We start from the raw sequence: 22,483 nt of genomic DNA on the forward strand, positions 1-22,483 counted from the left end.
ATAACAATACAATAAATGAACGAAAATATATAAACATGCAAGTAAATAAATAAATAAATATCAGTTTATGGATATTATGATTTACTGTTCATAATAATGTTGTTCTTATCAAAGAAGAAAAATCACAGAATCCGACATTTATTGGCCTCTATCGGGTTCCCCGATCACTCTCTATTCTGCGCTAGCTAGCTATTTTCATCCTTTCCCTCATCTATCTTAGCTGGTGATTTATTTATGATCTGCGGTGTGTGCTTTCGGTGTTCATTGTTCACCTCACTCGTGTGCCTCTTATCTCCATTGTGCAAAATCACTTGGCAATTTCTTTAAATATTATATATATATATATATATATATATATATATATATATATATATATATATATATATATATATATATATATATATATATATATATATATATATATATATATATATATATATATATATATATATATATATATATATCGATATGCAAATTAGACGGTAGGGTAAGGCCGCCATTAGTGACCCCATGCGCATGGACTTCACAACAAATATATATTGTACTCACGACCTAATATTTACGTGTTGGCGGGAGACTGCTGCTGCTGATGATGACGATGATAATGCTGACGATGCGACGCGATGCTACGACGAGTGCGCTTCCCTCGATCGAGCTGAACGGGCGATGCTGGTCTCCTCCGCCGATTTGTGGACTTACGACGCCGGGATACTGCCATCGAGTTTTCAGATCTTCACAAGAAAACTTAACAGCGTTGATAACTGCAGTGATGGTTGTCTACTAACCCTGCCAAGGCGCAAGATTGACGGATGCTTTTTTCTTCCGGTCCAGTGTATCGCCGGGACCAAACCTTGAGACAGATCGTGGGGTCAAGAGCAGTCTCTAATGTACGGGAGTGATGTGTCGGGTACTTCGACGGTAGCCACAAACCTGTGAAAGAAATTGCCATTGCACAGAAAACGCATAAGCACGTGCACCTTGGTAGAGTCAACATTTGTGAGTTTACCTTGATTTCTTGGTTTCAACACACACGCGAATCGCCAAATTAAACGATAGGGAATCTAACTGAGTTTCTATTCTGTTTGAGAAAGGAACAAATTTACATTTTGATGAAGAATGTCAAGTTACATATAAATTTACCAAACTTAACACAACACGGCGCGAACTAAAATCGAACCACTCTTGCCTCTTCCACTGATAAGTTCGAAGTGGTTTATTGGGCTTTGAGAATCCTCAGAATAACCGCGGTTTGTACATCTTCGTTAGCAGATCTGGCGTATTTTCCACGAAGTGGATAATAGCGACAGTTCCGAATTTGCATTGATCATCCCGAACTTCCCCAGTCGCATGATCGCATCTCGTTGCTGCGAACGACCGCAATCGAACCAATCCACCGCCAGACCAGTCATCAGAGCGAAACAGAGCATTCTCTCGAAAGATTAACGGCGGCAGATCAGCTGGTGTGTCTTATGGCAAATCTCTTACTTAGAGCTTTTCGTCATAACGGGGTGATTCGATTTTGTGAACCTCTTTTAATATCGTTTCGTATATTTATCATATCATATTAAATTTTAATACAAGAATCTATAAACATTATTATTATAAATCATTAACCTACTAACTAATATTTACAAAAAAAAAAAAAAATATATATATATATATATATATATATATATATATATATATATATATATATATATATATATATATATATATATAAATATATATATATATATATATATATATATATATATATATATATATATATATATATATATATATATATTTTTTTTTTTGTAAATATTAGTTAGTAGGTTAATGATTTAATATATATATATATTCTAATCTGTACTCGTTACAATACAACAGTTATATAGTTCTAGTGTCAGACTTATATGTTGCGAGCGTGGCGCTGTATTTTCCTCAACAACTCATTTTTAACTCTTTTGTATGTTTTCTGAAGCTTTATAATTGCCACACAAATCAACCAAACCCAGGTGTTGTGATTTCCATTTTATGTATTTATTATTCTTTCAAATAATAGTTCTGATTGTGTGATTTTGAGATAAAGTTCAAAATCTACTTCTTCAAAACTACACAGAAAGAAATTATAAATTTTACAAGATACATAATTCTACAAACGATACAATTCATAGCTACTTAACTTCTCAAATGATGCAATATTCCATTCATACAGAAATTTACTGGTTCCGATAGTAATTTCCACTCGCCTAGCAAGTGAGACTGTATGAATTTATGCACGATTTACCAGCCAAGCAGATATGTGCTTCTGTGGCTCAGTCGACTATCAAGTATATATATATAAATTCATACAGTATATATATATATATATATATATATATATATATATATATATATATATATATATATATATATATATATATATATATATATATATATATATATATATATATATATATATATATATATATAAATTCATACAGTCGTACTAGTTCCTCGTGTGGAAGTGGTAAGTGAAATTTACGCGCTAGACATGTTAATTTCAATCAATCATGATGGAAAATACAATTGATAGAAAGAAAAATGAGAATTATCTATTTAAAAGTTTACTTTGTATAAAAAATTTAACGGCAGCAAATTTAATATTCATCTGTGAATAGATTTTTTTAAAATTTATGTTACATTTAATGGGAAATTGCGTCTAATGCAGATTTCTGTTTTCACTGTTTGTGTAAGCATTGAGATTCCATTTTATTAACACAGAAAAAAATTGTAATTTTTACAGGTGGCATAATTCTACAAACGATACGATTTATAACAACTTAGCATGTCAATTGACGCAATATTCCACTCCTGCAGAATTTTACTAGCTTCTAATGTAAATTGCATTTGGCTACCAAGTGACGCTGTATGCGTGTAGAGGTATCAGCTTCTTTGTTGAAGTCTCGCGCAGTTGCTATCGACATTTCGTTTTTTATTTCATTCGTTTTCAAGCCATGTAATTTTCAAATCACACAATTCTACATGTTTTTGCATATAAATTAGTTTGAAACATGACGCTCCATTTATGCGCATCTTATAAGATGTAAAATCACAAATTTTGATGAACGTATTTTCAGATATTTCTACTGTATAAATTGTCAAATGACGACAAAAATGCTTTTTTTTATTCAATTGTATAATATAATTTTAGGAACACTGCTTAAGCTCTAAGATGCCGAGGGTATTTTTTAACCTTAACTAACGACTAACTTAAAATTAGAAGAGTATCATTAGACTATGTCTTCTCGCGTTCTAGAAAATCCATCTTTCAGCTGGCGATCGGCAGTGAGTCTTCCAGATGGCGTTGGTAAGTATCTATGTTGGCCGTATGATTCGGTCCGTGTGGGTCCGCGGGAAACACCCTCAGGCTACGAAGGCCCGGCGGGTGGCCCGCATGCTGGTCTTCGACTGGAGCGGTCTTCCGTGGGCGATGATGGTGATGTTACGGAAGAGAATGAAAAAAAGAAAATATTTTAGAAAGCGAGGTAAAAAGGGGGTATGGAAACAAAATGTCTGAAAACTACAGAGATCTAATTAGTTGCATCGAGATGGTGAAGAGACTGAGAAAGCGGGAACGGAAAAGTTAGTGACAAAAAAAAGATCTAGTTAGTTTCAATGAAGATGGTGGACAGGAACGGGGATCGAGAGAATCGAGCGGATGTTAGTGTCGAACCTGTAGGTGGAGATTATACTTTCTGAGTGAGGAATAACACATTACACTTGAATATTAATGTGTTTGAGGAAATGGTATATGAGAAGCATATATGAACTATCCCGACTCGCCAACACATCCCGAACCGGAACCTCAGGCGGTCTACCTCGGGCCCTAAGGGATTCCAGTAGCTTCGACCTGGCGTCGCGATGCTCTACGCACGACCACACGACATGCTCGATGTCCTGATAGCCGTCGCCACAGGTGCAGAGACCGCTCTCCGCGAGCCCAACACGCCGAGATGTGCGTTGAAAGTGTAGTGATTTGACATGAGCCGCGACATAACACGAATGAAATAGCGACTCACGTTCATCCCCCCGAACCAAGGTTTCGTTGGAATGTAGCCATCGTCCTAGTTCGCCATTTCTCCATGAAGTTTGCCATCTTTCGAGAGTTTTCTGAAGAGAGATACTGAAAAATTTCATTGAAGCAGATTGGTATTTCATAAATATCACCTTCTAATGCACCCACCTTAGCCAATGAGTCTGCCTGTTTATTTCCCGGAAAAAAAAAACAATACGAAGGGACCCAGACTAGGGATATTGACTAATACCGTTCAGATAAAGTTCGCAAGTGTTCCCGTATTTCCCCAGGAAATATGGGGAATACTTTCCTGACTTCATTGCCCGGAGAGCTTCTATTGAACTTAGACTGTCCGTGGCAATGAAGTTATGGTCTTTGGGCAAGGTTTCAATGATCTCGAGGGTGTACTAAATAGCAGCCGTTTGATCCGTCTGTGTAAAACACCTTTTCACAGATGACTGTTCTACATTTATTATGAAAGATATTAGGGGCCACTCGAGGGCGTACGCGATCCGGAATTCCACGAATCTTTTCTGTCATGGATGTGTCGAAAAACACAGTAGAATCAGAAGTATCCAAGAAATGAGCACGGTTGGAAACAAACGAAGAAGGATTAATGTTCTGAGTCATGTTATCAAAATACAAGGACATAAATCGGGTCTTAGAATTTAGCTCGACAAGCCTTTCGAAGTTTTCAATCACCATCGGATTCAAGATATTGCATCGGAAAAGCAATCGATATGAGAGATCCCAGAATCGATTTTCCAACGGTAAGACGCCCGCGAGCACTTCGAGACTCATCGTATGAGTCGACTGCATGCAACCTAAGGCAATACGCAAACAACGATACTGATTTTTTTCCAGTTTAATGAAATGGGTGTTCGCGGTGGATCGGAAGCAGAAGCATCCATATTCCATTACGAACAATATCGTTGTTTGGTGCAGCCTGATTAGATCTCCTGGATGGGCAACCCACCAAGCTCTGGTAATTGTGCGAAGAAAATTAATTCTCTGCTGGCATTTTTGTTCCAGATACCTAATGTGACTTTCTCAGGTGCCTTTGGAGTCGAACCAGACCTCGAGATATTTAAATGTGATGACCTGAGCTACGGTTTCACCCCATACTTGAAGCTGTAGTTGTGTTGGTTCTCGCTTCCTTGAAAATACAACTAGCTCAGTTTTCAGTTTCAGTTCTAAGAAGACTGATGCCATTAGTTCTTTACAAGCAAATGCCATTTGGAATTCTGTTGAGAGCAACGCAAGACAATCGTTCGTTTCTTTACCCCTGCGCAAACCAAATTGTGTATCTGAAAGTAAGCCATTTGTCTCGACCCAATTGTCTAGACGAAACAGAATAATTTTTTCGAACAATTTTCGGATACAGGAAAGCATAGCAATCGGCCGATACGAATTGTGATAGGAGGCTGGTTTCCCTGGTTTTTGATTGGCGATAACTCTTTCTTGTCTCCAGTCATGTTTGACAATATTATCCTCAAGAAGCCTATTGAATAAACTCAATAAGTGCCCTTTGGCAGAGTCAAGTAAATTTTGTAACAAGTTGAATTTGATTTTGTCTTACCCCGGAGCATTTTTGTTACACGATAAAAGCGCAAGTGCGAACTCGACCATCGAAAAAGATGTTTAGTTTCTGTTTGATACAGCGACGAGCATGATCGTCTGTTCCGGAACAGAGTCAGGACATACTTCTTTAACGAAATCGAATATATAGCGGCTGGAATACTCCTCACTTTCGTTCGTGGTGTTTTTGTTGCGCTTTCGTCGGACTGTGTTCCAAAGAGTGCTCATTGATGTTTCTCTGGATAATCCGTCTACGAATCGACGCCAATAACCGCTTTTCTTCGCTTTAATCAAGCTTTTCATTATAGCGTCTAATTCCGCGTACTTTCTAAAATTATCAGGTAGACCGTTTTTCATAAACTCGATAAATGACGAAGTTCTCTCCGCGTTTAATTCTGAGCACTCTTTGTCCCACCACGGGTTGGGGGGGGGTCGGATGTTAGTTTTCGTGCCGGGTACACGTTTCGTCTGAGCTTGAGTCGCGGTGTCGAGAATCAAGGCAGCCAAAAACATGTACTCTTTCTCCGGAGGAAGTTCTTGTGTTGTTTCTAGTTTCTCAGATATCGAATTTGCATAGCATTTCCAATCAATATCTCGTGTGAGGTCATACGACACATTGATTGTCTCCGATGGTCTTAATCCGTATGCGATTGAAATCACGATAGGTCACGCGCAGTCCAACCGTAGCGATGTCAAGCAAAGGGATCAGTCCAGCGCATTGGTCTTGCTGGTGGTGCAAGAATTCGTGTCATTTCTCCCGTATTCAAGATTGTCATATTGAAGCTGTCGCAGATATCATGGATCATAGGTGATCTGTTATCGTCGTGAAGACAACCCCATCTCGTACCGTGCGAGTTAAAGTCTCCTAAAACCAACGTCGATGTGGGAAGGAGCTCAATGATATCACTGAGCCGCTGATGACCAACCGAGGATCTTGGAAGAATATAGATGGAAGCAATGCAAAGGTCCTTACCTTTGATTGTAACATGACATGCGACAACTTCAATACCTGGAATCGATGGGATGTTAATGCGATAGAAAGAATAGCACCTTTTGATCCCCAATAGTACTCCTCCATATGGATCATCTCGATCCAGACGAATAATGTTAAAATCGTGGAAGTTTAAGGGTATTTCAGAAGTTAGCCAAGTTTCGCACAATGCAAATGCGTCACATTTCAGATTATTTACTAGAAATTGGAAAGGATCTATTTTTGGAATGATACTTCTACAATTCCACTGTATAACAGTGATTGTATCCGTGACCTCGGTGGGTGACTTAGCCATCGAAGGATACGATCGCTGAAAGAAGGAGCCATTTTGCAGTCAACTGCTTCAAGAATGTTTTAGCTGTAAAAATAAAAGCCATTAAAATTTTTTCAAGGGGTCTTAAATATTGAAGGTAGTCATGATCCAGTCCACGATATCAGAGAATTTAACAAACCCAGTATCTGGTAAATTTGTCGACTGATCTTTAAGGACTTTCGGGGGTTTTGAAGTCCCAGGAAGTGATGGAAATTCTTGCTCGGAATTTAATTTTCCAAGGCGTTGAGCTTTTATCTCCGGTTTTTTGCCATCACTTAAAGTTCAACAGTTTCACTTTTTCTGTACCATTTAATTCCACTATTTCACTGTCACGTTATTACACTTTCACAAAGTCACTCTACTTTAATGAAGCATAACAAACGTTACAATACAGATACGCGTATTTCGGAATGTTACTTACATCCTTCTTCAGTGTATCGGTTTTATAAGTTTGTTTGAAAGAATGCTGTAATGCTGCTCCTTTTATACGAAATGTCTTATTGTCAACGTGTAAAAACGGGAAGAAACAGGTAGTAACAGACGGGTAAAACGGTAGTTTGATTGTCAGCGGAGGGCAACAAACTGGAGAAGTGGGATATTAAGGGATTAAGTATTACCTGAATCTATTTGTATCTTATGTGTCGGTAATAGCTTGAATAGCCAGGAGGGCTTATTTCCTTGGTCACGATTCAATAAAGAAATGGAGTTATTTTTGAAGATTTCTAAACTTTCAGCTGTGTCTAATTTCCATGGGTTGGAAATTTGTCTTATGATTTTTATGTCGTTGGTAGTGAGTTCATGATCTTCAGAAAAGGCATGTTCAGGTACTTTTGACTTGAAATGATGTGGTAGTCCTTTCTCTAATTCTTTAGATGCTTTCGCTATTTCAGCGACGTGCTCTTTGAAACGAATGTCTAGAGTTCTCTTTGTTTGTCCAATATATATTTTATCACAATGAGAACACGAGATTTTGTATACCTCAGATTTTTTCAAATTATCCGTAGGATCTTTTGTAGAACCTAGTAAATTTTTCAATTGACAGTTCATGCTGCTGAATACTAAATCCAAACCAAATTTATTTAGTTTTGATTTCAAAGGATGTGCGATGTTTGGATTGAAGTCTACCGATATTCTTTTTAAATTTTCCGATGGGGGAGACAGAGTTGTAAGTGATTGTTTTTTCAACAATCTTAATTTTTTGTCGAGGATTGTTTGAATTGAACGCTCCGGATATCCATTGAGCTTTCCAATTTCGAAAATAAAGTTTTTCTCTTTTATTGCAGCATCTCTCTTAAGGGGTAAGGGCAGCATTCTGTGAATCATATGGTGGAAAGCTGCCATTTAACTTTGGAATGCTATAACCTTCACTTGAAACTAGCGAAACAATATTCCCAAGGCTTCGAAACTTTTCTAAACAAAGTAAAAATTGCAGAACATTGTGAATCTGAACGCAAACGAATTCTTCTTCATAAGAAATTCGAAAATTTACGTTCCAAAAATCTTTCAGACCGTCCCCCAAAACCTCCAGTACAATTTTTGGAGGATTTTCTTGTAAATCGTTCATCTCAAAATTTTACCAATGAACAAACTAATCTTCTAAATCTTGGTTTAAATTATGCAATTTCTTCAAAAGTAAATCTTGAACAAGTTATTATAGACATAGAAACAGGTTTAAATAACTGTGATCTTTCGTTTCCTCAAATTAATGACGCCAGAACTATCGTAGCTGACGTCATTAAAAATACTTCTTTGAATAATCAGCAAACCATTGATGAAAAAGAACTAGTGAAACAATTGCGAGAAAAGCCTGTTTTTTATGTAAAGGCTGATAAGGGAAATAAAGTAGTTATTATGGACAAACAAGATTATGACGACTTGATAACCCAAAAGATTAATGACGGTCCTTATAGGAAACAAAGAACCGATCCCCTTCCTGAAATTATCAAAAAAGTGGATAAAACTCTTCTCGAATGTAATCCAAACTTCGATATCAACCTCAATCACCTCAAAGTTCCTAACCCTTCTTTACCCAAAATCAAAGGACTACCAAAGGTTCACAAACCTGGTAACGAAATAAGGGAAATTATTTCTTCAGTGGGAGCCCCTACCCCAAAAAATCGCCAAATGGCTAGTAAAAGAATTCTATTCTATGCCAAAAAAATTTTTCAGTAGATCAGTCCCCAACACACAAGAATTTACGAGTCAACTTCAAAACTCTGGTGAAATCGAAGAAGACGAAATAATGGTGTCATTCGATGTAACCGCCTTATTCCCAAGTGTCCCGGTGAAAGACTCAATTATTAGATTGGTTACTTCAACAACATAGTAACAATTTATGGAAAAGCAAAGTAAGGTCATATCTGAACCTAACTCGGCTTTGTATGGATGTAAATTACTTCAAATTCAGAGGCGGATTTTATAAACAGTTACAAGGGGCACCAATGGGTAATCCGCTCTCCCCGTTTTTATGCGAGTTGTTTATGGCAAATCTTGAAGAACTTTTGAAAAACCAGGGATTATTACCTAATCGCTGGTTTTTCAAACGTTGATGATATATTCTGTATCATCAAACGCAATGATTTATCAACTTTCTTACGAATGATTAATAACTTACATAAAAACATTAAATTCACCTATGAGGAGGAGAAAGACAACAGTTTACCTTTCTTAGATATCCTCATTATCAGAGAGGCAAAAACCTTAAATTTCGAGATATACAGGAAGCCAACCAACACAGATCGGGTCATACCAAATATTTCTAATCATTCCCACCAACACAAAATGGCAGCTTTCCACCATATGATTCACATAATGCTGACCTTACCCCTTAAGAGAGATGCTGCAATAAAAGAGAAAAACTTTATTTTCGAAATTGGAAAGCTCAATGGATATCCGGAGCGTTCAATTCAAACAATCCTCGACAAAAAATTAAGATTGTTGAAAAAACAATCACTTACAACTCTGTCTCCCCCATCGGAAAATTTAAAAAGAATATCGGTAGACTTCAATCCAAACATCGCACATCCTTTGAAATCAAAACTAAATAAATTTGGTTTGGATTTAGTATTCAGCAGCATGAACTGTCAATTGAAAAATTTACTAGGTTCTACAAAAGATCCTACGGATAATTTGAAAAAATCTGAGGTATACAAAATCTCGTGTTCTCATTGTGATAAAATATATATTGGACAAACAAAGAGAACTCTAGACATTCGTTTCAAAGAGCACGTCGCTGAAATAGCGAAAGCATCTAAAGAATTAGAGAAAGGACTACCACATCATTTCAAGTCAAAAGTAGCTGAACATGCCTTTTCTGAAGATCATGAACTCACTACCAACGACATAAAAATCATAAGACAAATTTCCAACCCATGGAAATTAGACACAGCTGAAAGTTTAGAAATCTTCAAAAATAACTCCATTTCTTTATTGAATCGTGACCAAGGAAATAAGCCCTCCTGGCTATTCAAGCTATTACCGACACATAAGATACAAATAGATTCAGGTAATACTTAATCCCTTAATATCCCACTTCTCAGTTTGTTGCCCTCCGCTGACAATCAAACTACCGTTTTACCCGTCTGTTACTACCTGTTTCTTCCCGTTTTTACCCGTTGACAATAAGACATTTCGTATAAAAGGAGCAGCATTACAACATTCTTTCAAACAAACTTATAAAACCGATACACTGAAGAAGGATGTAAGTAACATTCCGAAATACGCGTATCTGTATTGTAACGTTTGTTATGCTTCATTAAAGTAGAGTGACTTTGTGAAAGTGTAATAACGTGACAGTGAAATAGTGGAATTAAATGGTACAGAAAAAGTGAAACTGTTGAATACATTCCACTAAAAGCTCCAGGTAAAAAATAGGCACTTAAAGTTGTTTTAATATTTTGGGACCCACCACCTTCGAACCCTTACTAGGGAGCTTACTAGAAGATTTATTTCTTCTCTTTCTGAACCTATGAGGGACCGCCGAAGATGTATTTTCAAGGAGATCATCAGCATCGCTCTCGTCGGCTGACAAACAAGCGAAAACATTAACTGGGGACGTAGCACTTTTCAAAATTTCAGCAAAGGAATGCTTCGAATGTTGCTTAAGTGAACGCCTCATCTTGTCTTTGCGCAACTTGTACGCGGGACAATCAGAGAGGTCATGCGGCCCCTCCTTTCAGTAGAGACACTTTTCATTGTCTCCACTGCAGGAGTTATCCGCATGACTCCCTCCACATTTGATACACCGGGATTTATTGCAACAATTGGATGCTGTATGTCCCAATTGTTTGCAATTGGTGCAGTTCATGACCCACGGCACAAAAAGGCTAACAGGTAAACGAACTCGGTCCAGGAGGACGTAATTAGGCAAAGCCGAGCATTATCACCTTTACACCACGCAAAAGGTCTACTTTCACTGCCGACTGCTCCTCCTGACTGCCGATGTCCAAATGAGACGCTTTATACTTGGTTTGTTCTTACTGATGTTGGTGGGAGAACCTCACCTCGACATCCGGTTTCGTCTGTAGCAATAAAAGAAATGAACAGTTTTTATTCAAAAATTTCCTTCTCTATTTGTTCAGCAGATTCTTATATGTGCCTAACTACCTCAAAACCGTCGTCCGGATGCGAAAAAGGCAAGCGAGCGTGATGAATTTTTTTCAAAAGTTTTAGAAAACTTTGTTTTTCAATTATTTTTAGGTTTTTTCCATGCTGTTGAATATTTAATTACGAATTCCTAATCATATTATCGATAGCTTGAAGAAAAAAACATGTTGTTGGGTTAAGTACATCAAAAGATATTCGTGGTAAAGTTCTGCCCTTTCTTGTACAGGGTAAATTTTGAAAAGGCGCCCCATAGTAAAGTAAGTCGTATTCAGGACAAAAGAACCGATTTGAAGAATTCTGGAATAAGGAACTGGATCTAAGCTCAAGAACTAGATTCAGAACTTAGAACAGACCCAGAATTCAGTTGGATTTTAGTAGACTACAATTTCGAAACTTAAATCAGTTCCGGAATCTTTTTCCAGAATCCAGTTCGGCACGCAGGCTCTGAATTCTAAACCAATATTACGGAACTAAGGTCTGAAGCTTGAAGACGATTTCTCGCCACGACTACTAAAATGGGTTGCATAGAGTACAGTAAAATGTCACATAATTCTTTGGGAGTATTATTATGATTCTAAAAAGAATCGAACAGAAGAATTCTAGAAAATGGAACTGGATCTGAGTTCAAAAACTAAATTTAGAACTAAGAGCAGACTCAGAGTCTCGGCTTGAAGACCAGAAAGCGAATGAGAGTTGCTACCTGAGCGTTTGAGGTTTTAACCACGCAGAAGGTGCACTCTCCGTCGCTGCTGGTTGAAGGTTTAACTCCCGCGACGTCTGCTTCCCCCGAACGCACGAAAAGAAATGATCGATTTTCGACCACGGTTCCCCTTTTATAGCAGTCAGTTGAAGATATGTGCCTGACTATCTCAAAATCGTCGTCCTTGCGCGAAAAACCCAAGCGAAAGTAAAGAGTTTTCCGCGTTGTTTTTCAAATTTTGATAAAACTTAATTTTTGAATTGTTTGTGGTTATCTCACACTGTTCAAAATATTATCCTAAATTCCTGATCATATTTTTGATGAAATGGTGAAAGAATTATGTTGCTGCCTTTAATACAAGTCGAGATATTCACGATTAAGTTCTGCCCATTCTTCCATATGGCTAATTTTGAAAAGGCACGTTTCACTATCCATGAAATACAGTATCTATTCATACACTAATGGCAACGACGGATGGAGCTCATGCCGGTAGAATCTATCTACAGACAACTTTATTCATAAAAATGTCATTTAATACATGCTGGGAAAGTTCTCAGTTTCACAGGGTACAGGTAACGTATACGCGGCACAATATTCTAATCCAATGTACTCTAGTTCATTATCAATATTTTAGCGATTGATTATTTTCCATTCAAATTGCCTAAATGTATGCAATTTCGTACTACGCGTCTTGTACACAAATGAGTGTACATTGACAGAAAATACCAGCAAACAGCTTTTCGAATTAATACAGCTTGTCATATCATTGAAAAAAATCATAGTGTCTTCAAGTGGCTATCATAGTCTATAGCGTTAAAAGTGTTAGATATTCTGAAATCGGGAGATCGAAGTTCGAAACCGGTTATGAAACATCCAATCATCGAAGATTTTTTTTCGTTGATTCGAATAAAATCACTGAAATGTAAACTTCTGATGATGTTTTGCCCATTCTATTTTTAGTCTTTGTTCGCGGTGTTTTGAGTAATGTCAGAGCAGATCAATTACTGATTATGCTTTTCAATTTTGTTTTCGTTATTTGGCAGTAAAATTAAACTAAGAATAAGTTTTGTTATCAACTAGAGAAATTCCATATCTCTTTTCGATTTCAGTATGCTATTCGATATTATAGGAATATTTATCTGCTTCTGATTTTGATTTTTCAACTGACACAGATACTAATAGTGGGAGGAAAGTGCGGCGCTATCTCTGTTGTACTAGTACAGGTGAATCATTTTACGTCTTACAGATAACTCATTTTGATATGTTACATTTAAATAAATGGTAACTTGGAATGTTTATATTTACATATATTCTTAAACTTTCAGCTACGTTTAGTTTCCATCGGTTAGATGTTTAACATAAAATTTTAATGTGATTCGTTGTAAGCTCATACTTTTCTAAGCATGTTCAGTAATTTTTGACCTGGAATGATAATCTTACCTAATTGCTCCGAAGTGCGCTTTGTTTATATGATCCGGAATTTTTCAAAGTATCCTAGTATTATTCTTACGGAAATAATGTAGATGTAGATCCTAGTATTATTCTTACGGAATACCAAAACCAGACCAAAACTTTTTAGTTTTGTTTTGGGCAGATGTGTATATCATGGCTGAAGTCTATTAAAACTATTTTTAAATTTTCTGATGGTTGGGTTGAAGTAGTAAGTGATTGGTTTTTCAACAGTTTTTCTTTTTATCAAAAATTGTTTGAATTAATTGCTTCGAATACTAATTGAGCTTTCCAATATCGAGAATGTATTTTTTTCTCGTTTCTTATCGCATTTTTCCCATGGGCTAGGTTATGCATTCAATGAATCATATGTTGAAAAGCTGCCATTTTATGCTGATGTGAATGATTAGAAGTATAACGTATAATACTTTCTGTATTAGTAAGCTTTCTATATATCAAAAATGATAAGTTTTCCGTCTTCCTCGTGATGATAATGTCTGAAGTCAAATAATACTTCTTCACAAGTGAATTAAATGCTTTTGTGCATGTTATCGAAATATTACACCTCACTATGTATTGAGTCGGTATTTAATAAAAATGATAAAACTTCATAAAGTCTCATCTCAGAAGCATACAAGAAATTGAAAAATACCAATGAAATCGCCATCAGTTGAATTCATGTGGTAATTAATTCTACTATACCGACCTTCTACTAAACAATGCCGAGTTTTAAGAAAAGATGTCAGTATTTATAATAATTCATCTCGTCCAAAAAATTTAAATTCATCATTTCTTATTCAAAACTTCATTATTTTCTAATTTTTCAATAAGGTCAACTTAAAACTATTAAAAGCTATTAATGAATATTACAAACAGTTATAAACGCTAGTATATTTTATGTTTGAATATAATAAATGTTACAAAAATTGTTGTTAAGGCAGCACTGCTCAAAGCTGACTTGTTCATTGCTTCCTCCCGAGAATCTATTTATATAACTCAAAACAAATAAATGATTTGCGCTTTATGTATGCTTTCGAAAGCTTTGTAGTATTAGGTAAACAAATTTCGTTTTGCACCTTGAAGTCAATCCTAATTCACTCCTTTCTTTTGTTTTTTATTATATTATATAAAAGTGTTTAAAGTGTTTAAAAAGATTTCCACCATACACCCTGGAATGAGTTTTAAGAGCGCCCTTTTCAATTCTCCTGCCGTGATTTTGCGCCCTCAATTGAATCATTTGAAGTATTTTTAAATACTTCCACCCTGCACCCGGGAATTATTTATAAAGCACCCTTCCAAATTACCCTTACAAGATGTTATTTTTTAGCTTGAAAATAAGTAATAATTTGCGCCCTCATTTCGATTATTTAAGGTATTTAAAATACTTTCATCCTGCACAATGGAATTCATTTTATGGGCGCTCTTTTAAATTCCCTTACAGTGATTCTGCGCCCTATAATCATTCCTAGTGCGCCCTTCCAAATTATCCTTTCAAGATGTTATTTATTTAGCTTGAAAAAAAAATTAAAACTTGCGCCCTCACTGGGATTATTCAATGTATTTAAAATACTTTCATCCTGCGCCCTTCTCAATTCTCTTACCGTGATTCTGCGCCCTAGAATCATTCCTAGTGCGCACTTCTAAATTATCCTTAAAAGATGTTATACATATATTAAGCTTGAAAGCAAATAAAATCTTGCGCCCTTTTCCATTTTCCTCTCATGATTTTGCGCCCTGGAACTATTCCTAAGGCACTCTTCCAAGTTATCTTTACAAGATGTTATTTTTTAGCTTGAATATAAGTAATAATTTGGGCCCTCACTACGATTATATAATGTATTTGAAATACTTTCATCCTGCGCCCTGGAATTAATTATATGGGCGCCGTTTTCAATTCTCTTACCGTGATTCTGCGCAATATAATCATTCCTAGTGCGCCCTTCCAAATTATCCTTACAAGATGTTATTTATTTTGCTTGAAAACAAAGAAAAACTTGCACCCTCACTGGGATTGTTTAATGTATTTAACCCTCAGGGTACGGACTATAAAAAAGTTACGTTCAGTACGGACAGGGTTAGCCTAACCCGGCGACTTTGATTGGGTGTATATCGAGCTGTACTTTGTCAATTTGAATAATTTTTTTTAATTTTGTGTGAAATTGTCTCAAAAATACAATAGAGTTGTCAGATTAATCATTTAATTGATTGAAAAAAAATTATAATGAAAAATGTGAACGGGTCTTGAATTTTTTTTGTAAGAAACGTTTTTTTTTCAAAATGCTGTAACTTTTTGAAAAAAAAAATATTAACATTGTATAACTCGCATTTGAAAGGTAAAAAGTAGTTTTTACAAATGTCCATAACGGTTTTTTGATTTATTCCAAAAACTATATTTTTTTTGAAAAATGAAAATACGCGTTTTTTCGAGTTAGCGAAAAAACGTTGTTTCGTTGATTTATGATGATAAAGGTTAAAATTAATTACTTCGAGCGTAAAAAAATTGTTTCTCAGATATTGTTGAGTAGTATCAGCCTCTCGGAGCAGCTGCTTCTTCTTCGCCTGACAATGGCTCTCCTTCAGATTCTGCGTCTGTTTCAGAATCGTGAGAACTTTCCTCTTCCGCACCTACGGCGTCGTCGGTGTCACTGTCATTCTCTGTAACGCTGTCCTCCTCGTTTTCCTTGTACAACTCCTCCAAAGCAGCAACGCTTCGAGTGATTCGACGCGTTGCCATGTTTTTAATGCGTGTTCTTTAACAAAAAATTACAAGAAACAAAATTTAATGAGTTATAATTCACTACGAGCAGCAAAGATTTCGATATAAGACGTACGTTCAAGTGATTGAGATCTACTACAATACTTCGCTTACACCATGTACAACGCGTTATTTTGAAGTTAGAATCTACAAAATTAAGTAAAGAGTACGTATTCTTACTTACCTTTTTATTCCTCAGCGGCAAACAGACGAAAATTAAAACTTAATTTTTTTGAAAATTTTGGATTTTGTAACGTTCGATACGGACTGGGTGTACCACACCCGAGCACAATGTTTATATGTGTCTAGCTCGGACACAAAGCGGAGACTGACTCTGCCGCTTGGGCCTCTAATAGTGTGTACCTATAAGTTTTTCCCCCCCTGGTCCGGACCCCCCTCGCCGACTTCTCCTCGTATGGCGCTTCTTTCAAATTTCGCTCGGGTTACGGTAACCCAGTCCGTACCCTGAGGGTTAAAATACTTTCATCCTGCGCCCTTGAAATAATTTTATGGGCGCACGTTTTCAATTCTCTCTTATTCTGTTCCCTAGGATCATTCCTATTGTGCCCTTCAAAATTATCCTTACGAGATGTTATATATTAATCTTGAAAAGAGGTAATAAGTTGCGCCCTCAGTTGGATCATTTAATGTATTTAAAAATAAGTAATAAGCTGCCAGTTCGGGTTTACATCTCATCCAAGTCAGTCGATAAAACAAAACCGCTTACGTTGGGGACAGAAGAAACCAACTACAGTATTGTGTAGTGAACAATAGACCTCGAAAATGAGTGAACCAAACGAACAAAAGCTACCGTCGGTACGAAAGAATACAATTATTGTTGACTTCAGACAGTGCAAAATTCGACCTTCGATACGAGAACTTGAAGGTTTGCTTAAGGAGCAAATGCATCTTGACATTAAACGTGTGCATTTACTTCAATGCAATAAGACCAATAATGATGTTCATATCCAGTTCTATGAAGAGTTTAATGCAATTCAATTCGCTAAAGACAATAATAATGTGCACTATGTGGAGCATGAAAATATCAAGTACAACGTTCCAGTATATATGGAAGATAGCGCTATAAAAGTGAGTGTGCATGATCTTCCCTCAAGCGTCATCGATCCTTGTATTCGCAAAACTACGTATTCTCAATACGGAGAGATTCTCTCTATCGAAAAAGAAAAGTGGAAGAATTTTTTCCCCGGTATTCTAAATGGCGTACGTTTGTTACGCATGCGCTTGAGGAGGCCTATACCTTCTTATGTGACATTCGGTCAGGATACAAGAATACCGTGCAAATCACTTGTTACCTATGACAATCAGATGGCCACATGTCAATATTGCCAAAAAGCTGTTCACTACGGTAAGCCATGTGATAAACCGGACAAGGAGACAACCACACCAAAGGACAACGGTGCTTCCTTCACATCAACCCCAAGCAACCCCAGTACACCTGTGACAGTCACCAACAACAGGGAAGTATCCCCTTCAACGAAACCATCCAACGTATCTCCTATAGAACAAAGTACACCAGCTGCAGTTAACAGCTTACCATCCAACCAACCAGCAACTGCAAACAATGTATAACAAGGCGCATCTACAGCAACTAGCAACGAAATCAACAACAATACCACGGCAATGGATGAGGAGACGAACCACGAACAAACTGCCCCTCAATCCTCGCAGGAGGAAAATGGAAGCTCCTCTCCCCCTAGAAAAAGAGTGACAACGAGATCCAATACAAAAAAAAATTATCTAAAAACTCAGCTAAATCGGCCACGTAAAGCTTGTACGCAAATAGGCCTGAATAAAATATCTTTTAAATAGAAGTAATAAGCTGCGCATTCAGTTGGATCAATTATTGTTTTCTAAAATACTTTCATCCTGCGCCCAGAAATCTATTATATGGGCAGCCCTTTTCTATTTCCCTCTTGTGATTCTGCGCCCAGGAAATATTCCTAAGGCACCCTTCCAAATTATCCTTACAAGATGTTATTTTTTAGTTTGAAAATAAGTAATAATTTGAGCGCTCACTACGATTATTTAATGTATTTAAAAATACATTCATCCTAATTCATAAGTTGCGCATTCAGTTGGATCAATTAATGTTTTCTAAAATACTTTCATTCTGCGCCTTGAAATCTATTATATGAGCCGCCCTTTTCCATTTTCCTCTTGTGATTTTGAGCCTTGGAACTATTCCTAAGGCACGCTTCCAAATTATCCTTACAAGATATTATTCTTTAGCTTGAAAATAAGTAATAATTTGCGCCCTCACTACGATTATTTAATGTGTTTAAAATACTTTCATCCTGCGCCCTGAAATTAATTATATGGGCGCCTTTTTCAATTCTCTTACCGTGATTCTGCGGCCTAGAATCATTCCTAGTGCGCCCTTCCAAATAATCCTTACAAGATGTTATTTATTTAGATCGAAAACAAATACAATCTTGCGCCCTCACTGGTATCATTAAATATATTTAAAAATACTTTTATACTGCGCGTTGAAATCTGTTATATGGGTCGCCCTTTTCCATTTCCCTCTCGTGATTTTGCGCCCTGGAAATATTCTTAAGGCGCCCTTCCAAACTATCCTTACAAAATGTTATTCTTTAGTTTGAAAATAAGTAATAATTTGCGCTCTCACTACGATTATTTAATGTATTCAAAAATACTTTCATCCTAAGTAATAAGTTGCGCATTCAGTTATATCAATTAATGTTTTCTAAAATACTTTCATTCTGCGCCTTGAAATCTATTATATGAGCCGCCCTTTTCCATTTTCCTCTTGTGATTTTGCGCCTTGGAACTATTCCTAAGGCACCCTTCCAAATTATCCTTACAAGATATTATTCTTTAGCTTGAAAATAAGTAATAATTTGCGCCCTCACTACGGTTATTTAATGTGTTTGAAATACTTTCATCCTGCGCCCTGGAATCAATTATATGGGCGACTTTTTCAATTCTCATACCGTGATTTTGCGCCCTAGAATCATTCCTATTGCGCCCTTCCAAGTTATCCTTACAATATGTTATTTATGTAGCTTAAAAACAAATTAAAGCTTGCGCTCTCACTGGGATTATTGAATGTATTTAAAAATACTTTCATCCTGCGCCCTGAAATCTGTTATATGGGTCGCCCTTCTCCATTTTCCTTCCGTGATTCTGCGTACTGGAACTATTTCTAAGGCACCCTACCAAATTTTCTTTACAAGATGTTGTTTTTTAGCTTGAATAAGTAATAAGTAAGTAATAATTTACTCCCTTACTACGATTATTTATTCTATTTAAAATAATTTCATCCTGCGTCCTGGAATTATATTTATGGACGCCCTTTTCAATTCTTCCACCGTGATTTTGCGCCCTAGAATCATTCCTATTGCGCCCTTCCAAATTATCCTTACAAGATGTTATTTATTTAGCTTAATTTTATGGGCGCCCTTTTCAATTCCCTTACCGTGATTCTGCGCCCTAGAATCATTCATAGTGCGCCCTTTCAAATTATCCTTATAATATGTTATGTATTAAGCTTGAAAATAAGTAATAAGTTGCGCCCTCAGTTGGATCAATTATTGTATTTAAAAATATGTCATAAGTTGTGCATTCAGTTGGATCAATCAATGTTTTCTAAAATTCATTCTGCGCCCTGCAATCTATTATATGGGTCGCCCTTTTCCATTTTCCTCTCGTGATTCTGCGCCCTGGAACTATTCCTAAGGCACCCTTCCAAATTATTCTTACAAGATGGGTAGCGGGTCATATCGCCGAAAGTCGTTTCGCCGAATGCCATTTCGCCGAATAGGTTATTTCGCCGAAAGTCGTTTCGCCGAAAGGGTCATATCTCCTGCATGTTATGTCTCCTGTATAACTGATGTGGCGCAGCCACATAACCGAAGCTAAGACGACCCTTTCGGCGAAACGGCTTTCGGCGAAATGGCTTTCGGCGAAATGACCCTGATCCACAAGATGTTATTCTTTATGCCCGGTTAAACTTCTGCTGGCTGCCAGCATGCTGGTGCCAGTGTACTGCTCTCTTAGGAAAAAACGTTCAACTGTGGTCCAATGATCCAACGTATTAACCAACGAAGGACCACCGTTGAACGTTTTTTTTCCTAAGAAGGCAGTACACTGGCACCAGCATGCTGGCAACCAGTAATAGTGTAAACGCTACATTAGCTTGAAAATAAGTAATAATTTGCGCCCTCACTACGATTATTTAATGTGTTTAAAATACTTTCATCCTGCGCACTGGAATTAATTATATGGGCGCCGTTTTCAATTCTCTTACCGTTAGTCTGCGCTTTATAATCATTCCTATTGCGCTCTTCCAAATTATCCTTACAAGATGTTTTGTATTAAGCTTGGAAATAAGCAATAAGTTGCGCCTTCAGTTGGATTAAATAATGTATTAGAAATACTTTCATCCTGCGCCCTGAAATCTGTTATATGGGTCACCCATTTTTCTTGGTTCCTGAGAACTTGCAGTTTCATGAGCTGGTTAGTCACTGACTAACTGTGACTAACCGCAACTACCGCACTGGCTTCGACCATTTCATTAAGATGTCGCTGTCCAACTTGTGCTTTTCGAGGAATATACAACGAAGCAATGCAAATGTTCTTTCCTGTAATGTTTATTTGACAAGCAACCACTTCTATGCTAGAAGTCTAAGGAATATTTAATCTATAAAACGAATAGCTTTTCTTAATTCCTAAAAGCACTCAACCATACGGAGAGTCTCTATCGGGACGTATAATGGTAAAGTCATTAATAGTTAAGTCTATGTTTGATATAAGCCATTTTTCATACAAAGCAAATACATCACATTTTTCACTATGCAACAAAACTTCAAATGAATTAAGTTTTGGCATGATGCTTCGACAATTTCACGGCAGGACAGTGATTGATTGATTTGCGACGGATGATAAATTACCCATCAATTGATACAAAACTTGAGAGAACTGGCCATTGAGTCGATAACTGTTTCAGAAAAGTTCTAGCTATTGGAAGAAATGCCGTTATGATGGTCTAGAGGTTCAGGAATATTGAATGCTGCGAAAATCCATTCTACAATTTCCGAAAACTTCAGTAATGGTGGCTGTGAAACGGAGCCCATTGGATTATTGTCTTTTCTTGATTTGTTTCCTGGATTGGTTTGTGAATTTGACAAATCAGGATGCACAGTTTTTGGTTTTAAATTTGGCTTTTTAGATTTAACACGGGGATCTTTTTTTGAAGGTGTAATTTTAGGTGCCGTTTTTGGTAATTTGTGGTTTGTTAATCTCCTCTTAAGAGACCCTTGAGGAGTGACAAACGAGGTATCTTCACTATTTCCGTCAGAGTCAGATTCCTCTGGCTCCTCAAGATTTGAAAAACTGTTTTCGGTTTCCAAAGGTGGGACATCAATGATCGTTTTAAGCATTTCTGCAGATGTGCGCTTAGACCGTGCTTGTAAAGAAAGCTTCATGTTGTCTTTACGTAAATGCAACGCATATTGAAAGATCATGAGGACTCATCCCACAATAAACACATTTTTCAATATCTTTATCGCAAAGATTATCCTTATGAGGCCCTTGACATCTTATACATTTAGATTTATTACTACACTAAGTAGCTGTATGTCCGAATTTTTTACAGTTCGTGCAATTCATAACATTCTGTACGAAAAGCCGAACAGGAAGACGAATTTATCGATATAGACATGGCTAGGTAACGCAGATCCGGCAAATTATACTCGAAACTAATCTGAGGGACGATAAGACTTAATTCCATCGACTTTAGATGCTGAGTACAATTTCTTGCACTCGAGTATCTTAACTCCTTTAAGAATGGAGTTTTTAAAACGACCAATTCCATTTTTCAGTAAATCATCGGCTGTCAGACTTGCTTCAGTGACAACACCGTCAATTTCCATCTCCTTCGATGGAATGTAAACTCTATAATAAACAGCAAATAATTTACAGGTTACAATATCGTTTGCCTGTTTTAGATCGTTAATTACAACTCGAATTTTATCTCTATTAACTTTAGAGCCAGCCCGGCAGGGACTTAC

The 22,483-nt window shown here is 36.8% G+C and overlaps 1 protein-coding gene across 4 annotated transcripts in view; it reads right to left on the bottom strand.

Annotated features, from left to right (window-relative positions):
• LOC131437285 (uncharacterized) overlaps positions 1 to 22,483 on the bottom strand; it is a 402,936-nt gene that overhangs the window by 53,920 nt on the left and 326,533 nt on the right. Inside the window, exon 5 of one of the 4 annotated variants that reach the window (XM_058606534.1) lies at positions 557 to 930. The exons of the other annotated variants lie outside the window; for them this stretch is intronic. Within the exon in view, the coding sequence (XP_058462517.1) occupies positions 883 to 930 (48 nt within the window). The 3' untranslated portion in view covers positions 557 to 882. Of the gene's footprint in view, positions 1 to 556; positions 931 to 22,483 lie in introns of those variants that run through there. 4 annotated transcript variants of the gene reach the window in all.

This window comes from Malaya genurostris, chromosome 3 (assembly GCF_030247185.1).
Source record: "Malaya genurostris strain Urasoe2022 chromosome 3, Malgen_1.1, whole genome shotgun sequence".
Taxonomy (NCBI): Eukaryota; Metazoa; Arthropoda; class Insecta; order Diptera; family Culicidae; genus Malaya; species Malaya genurostris.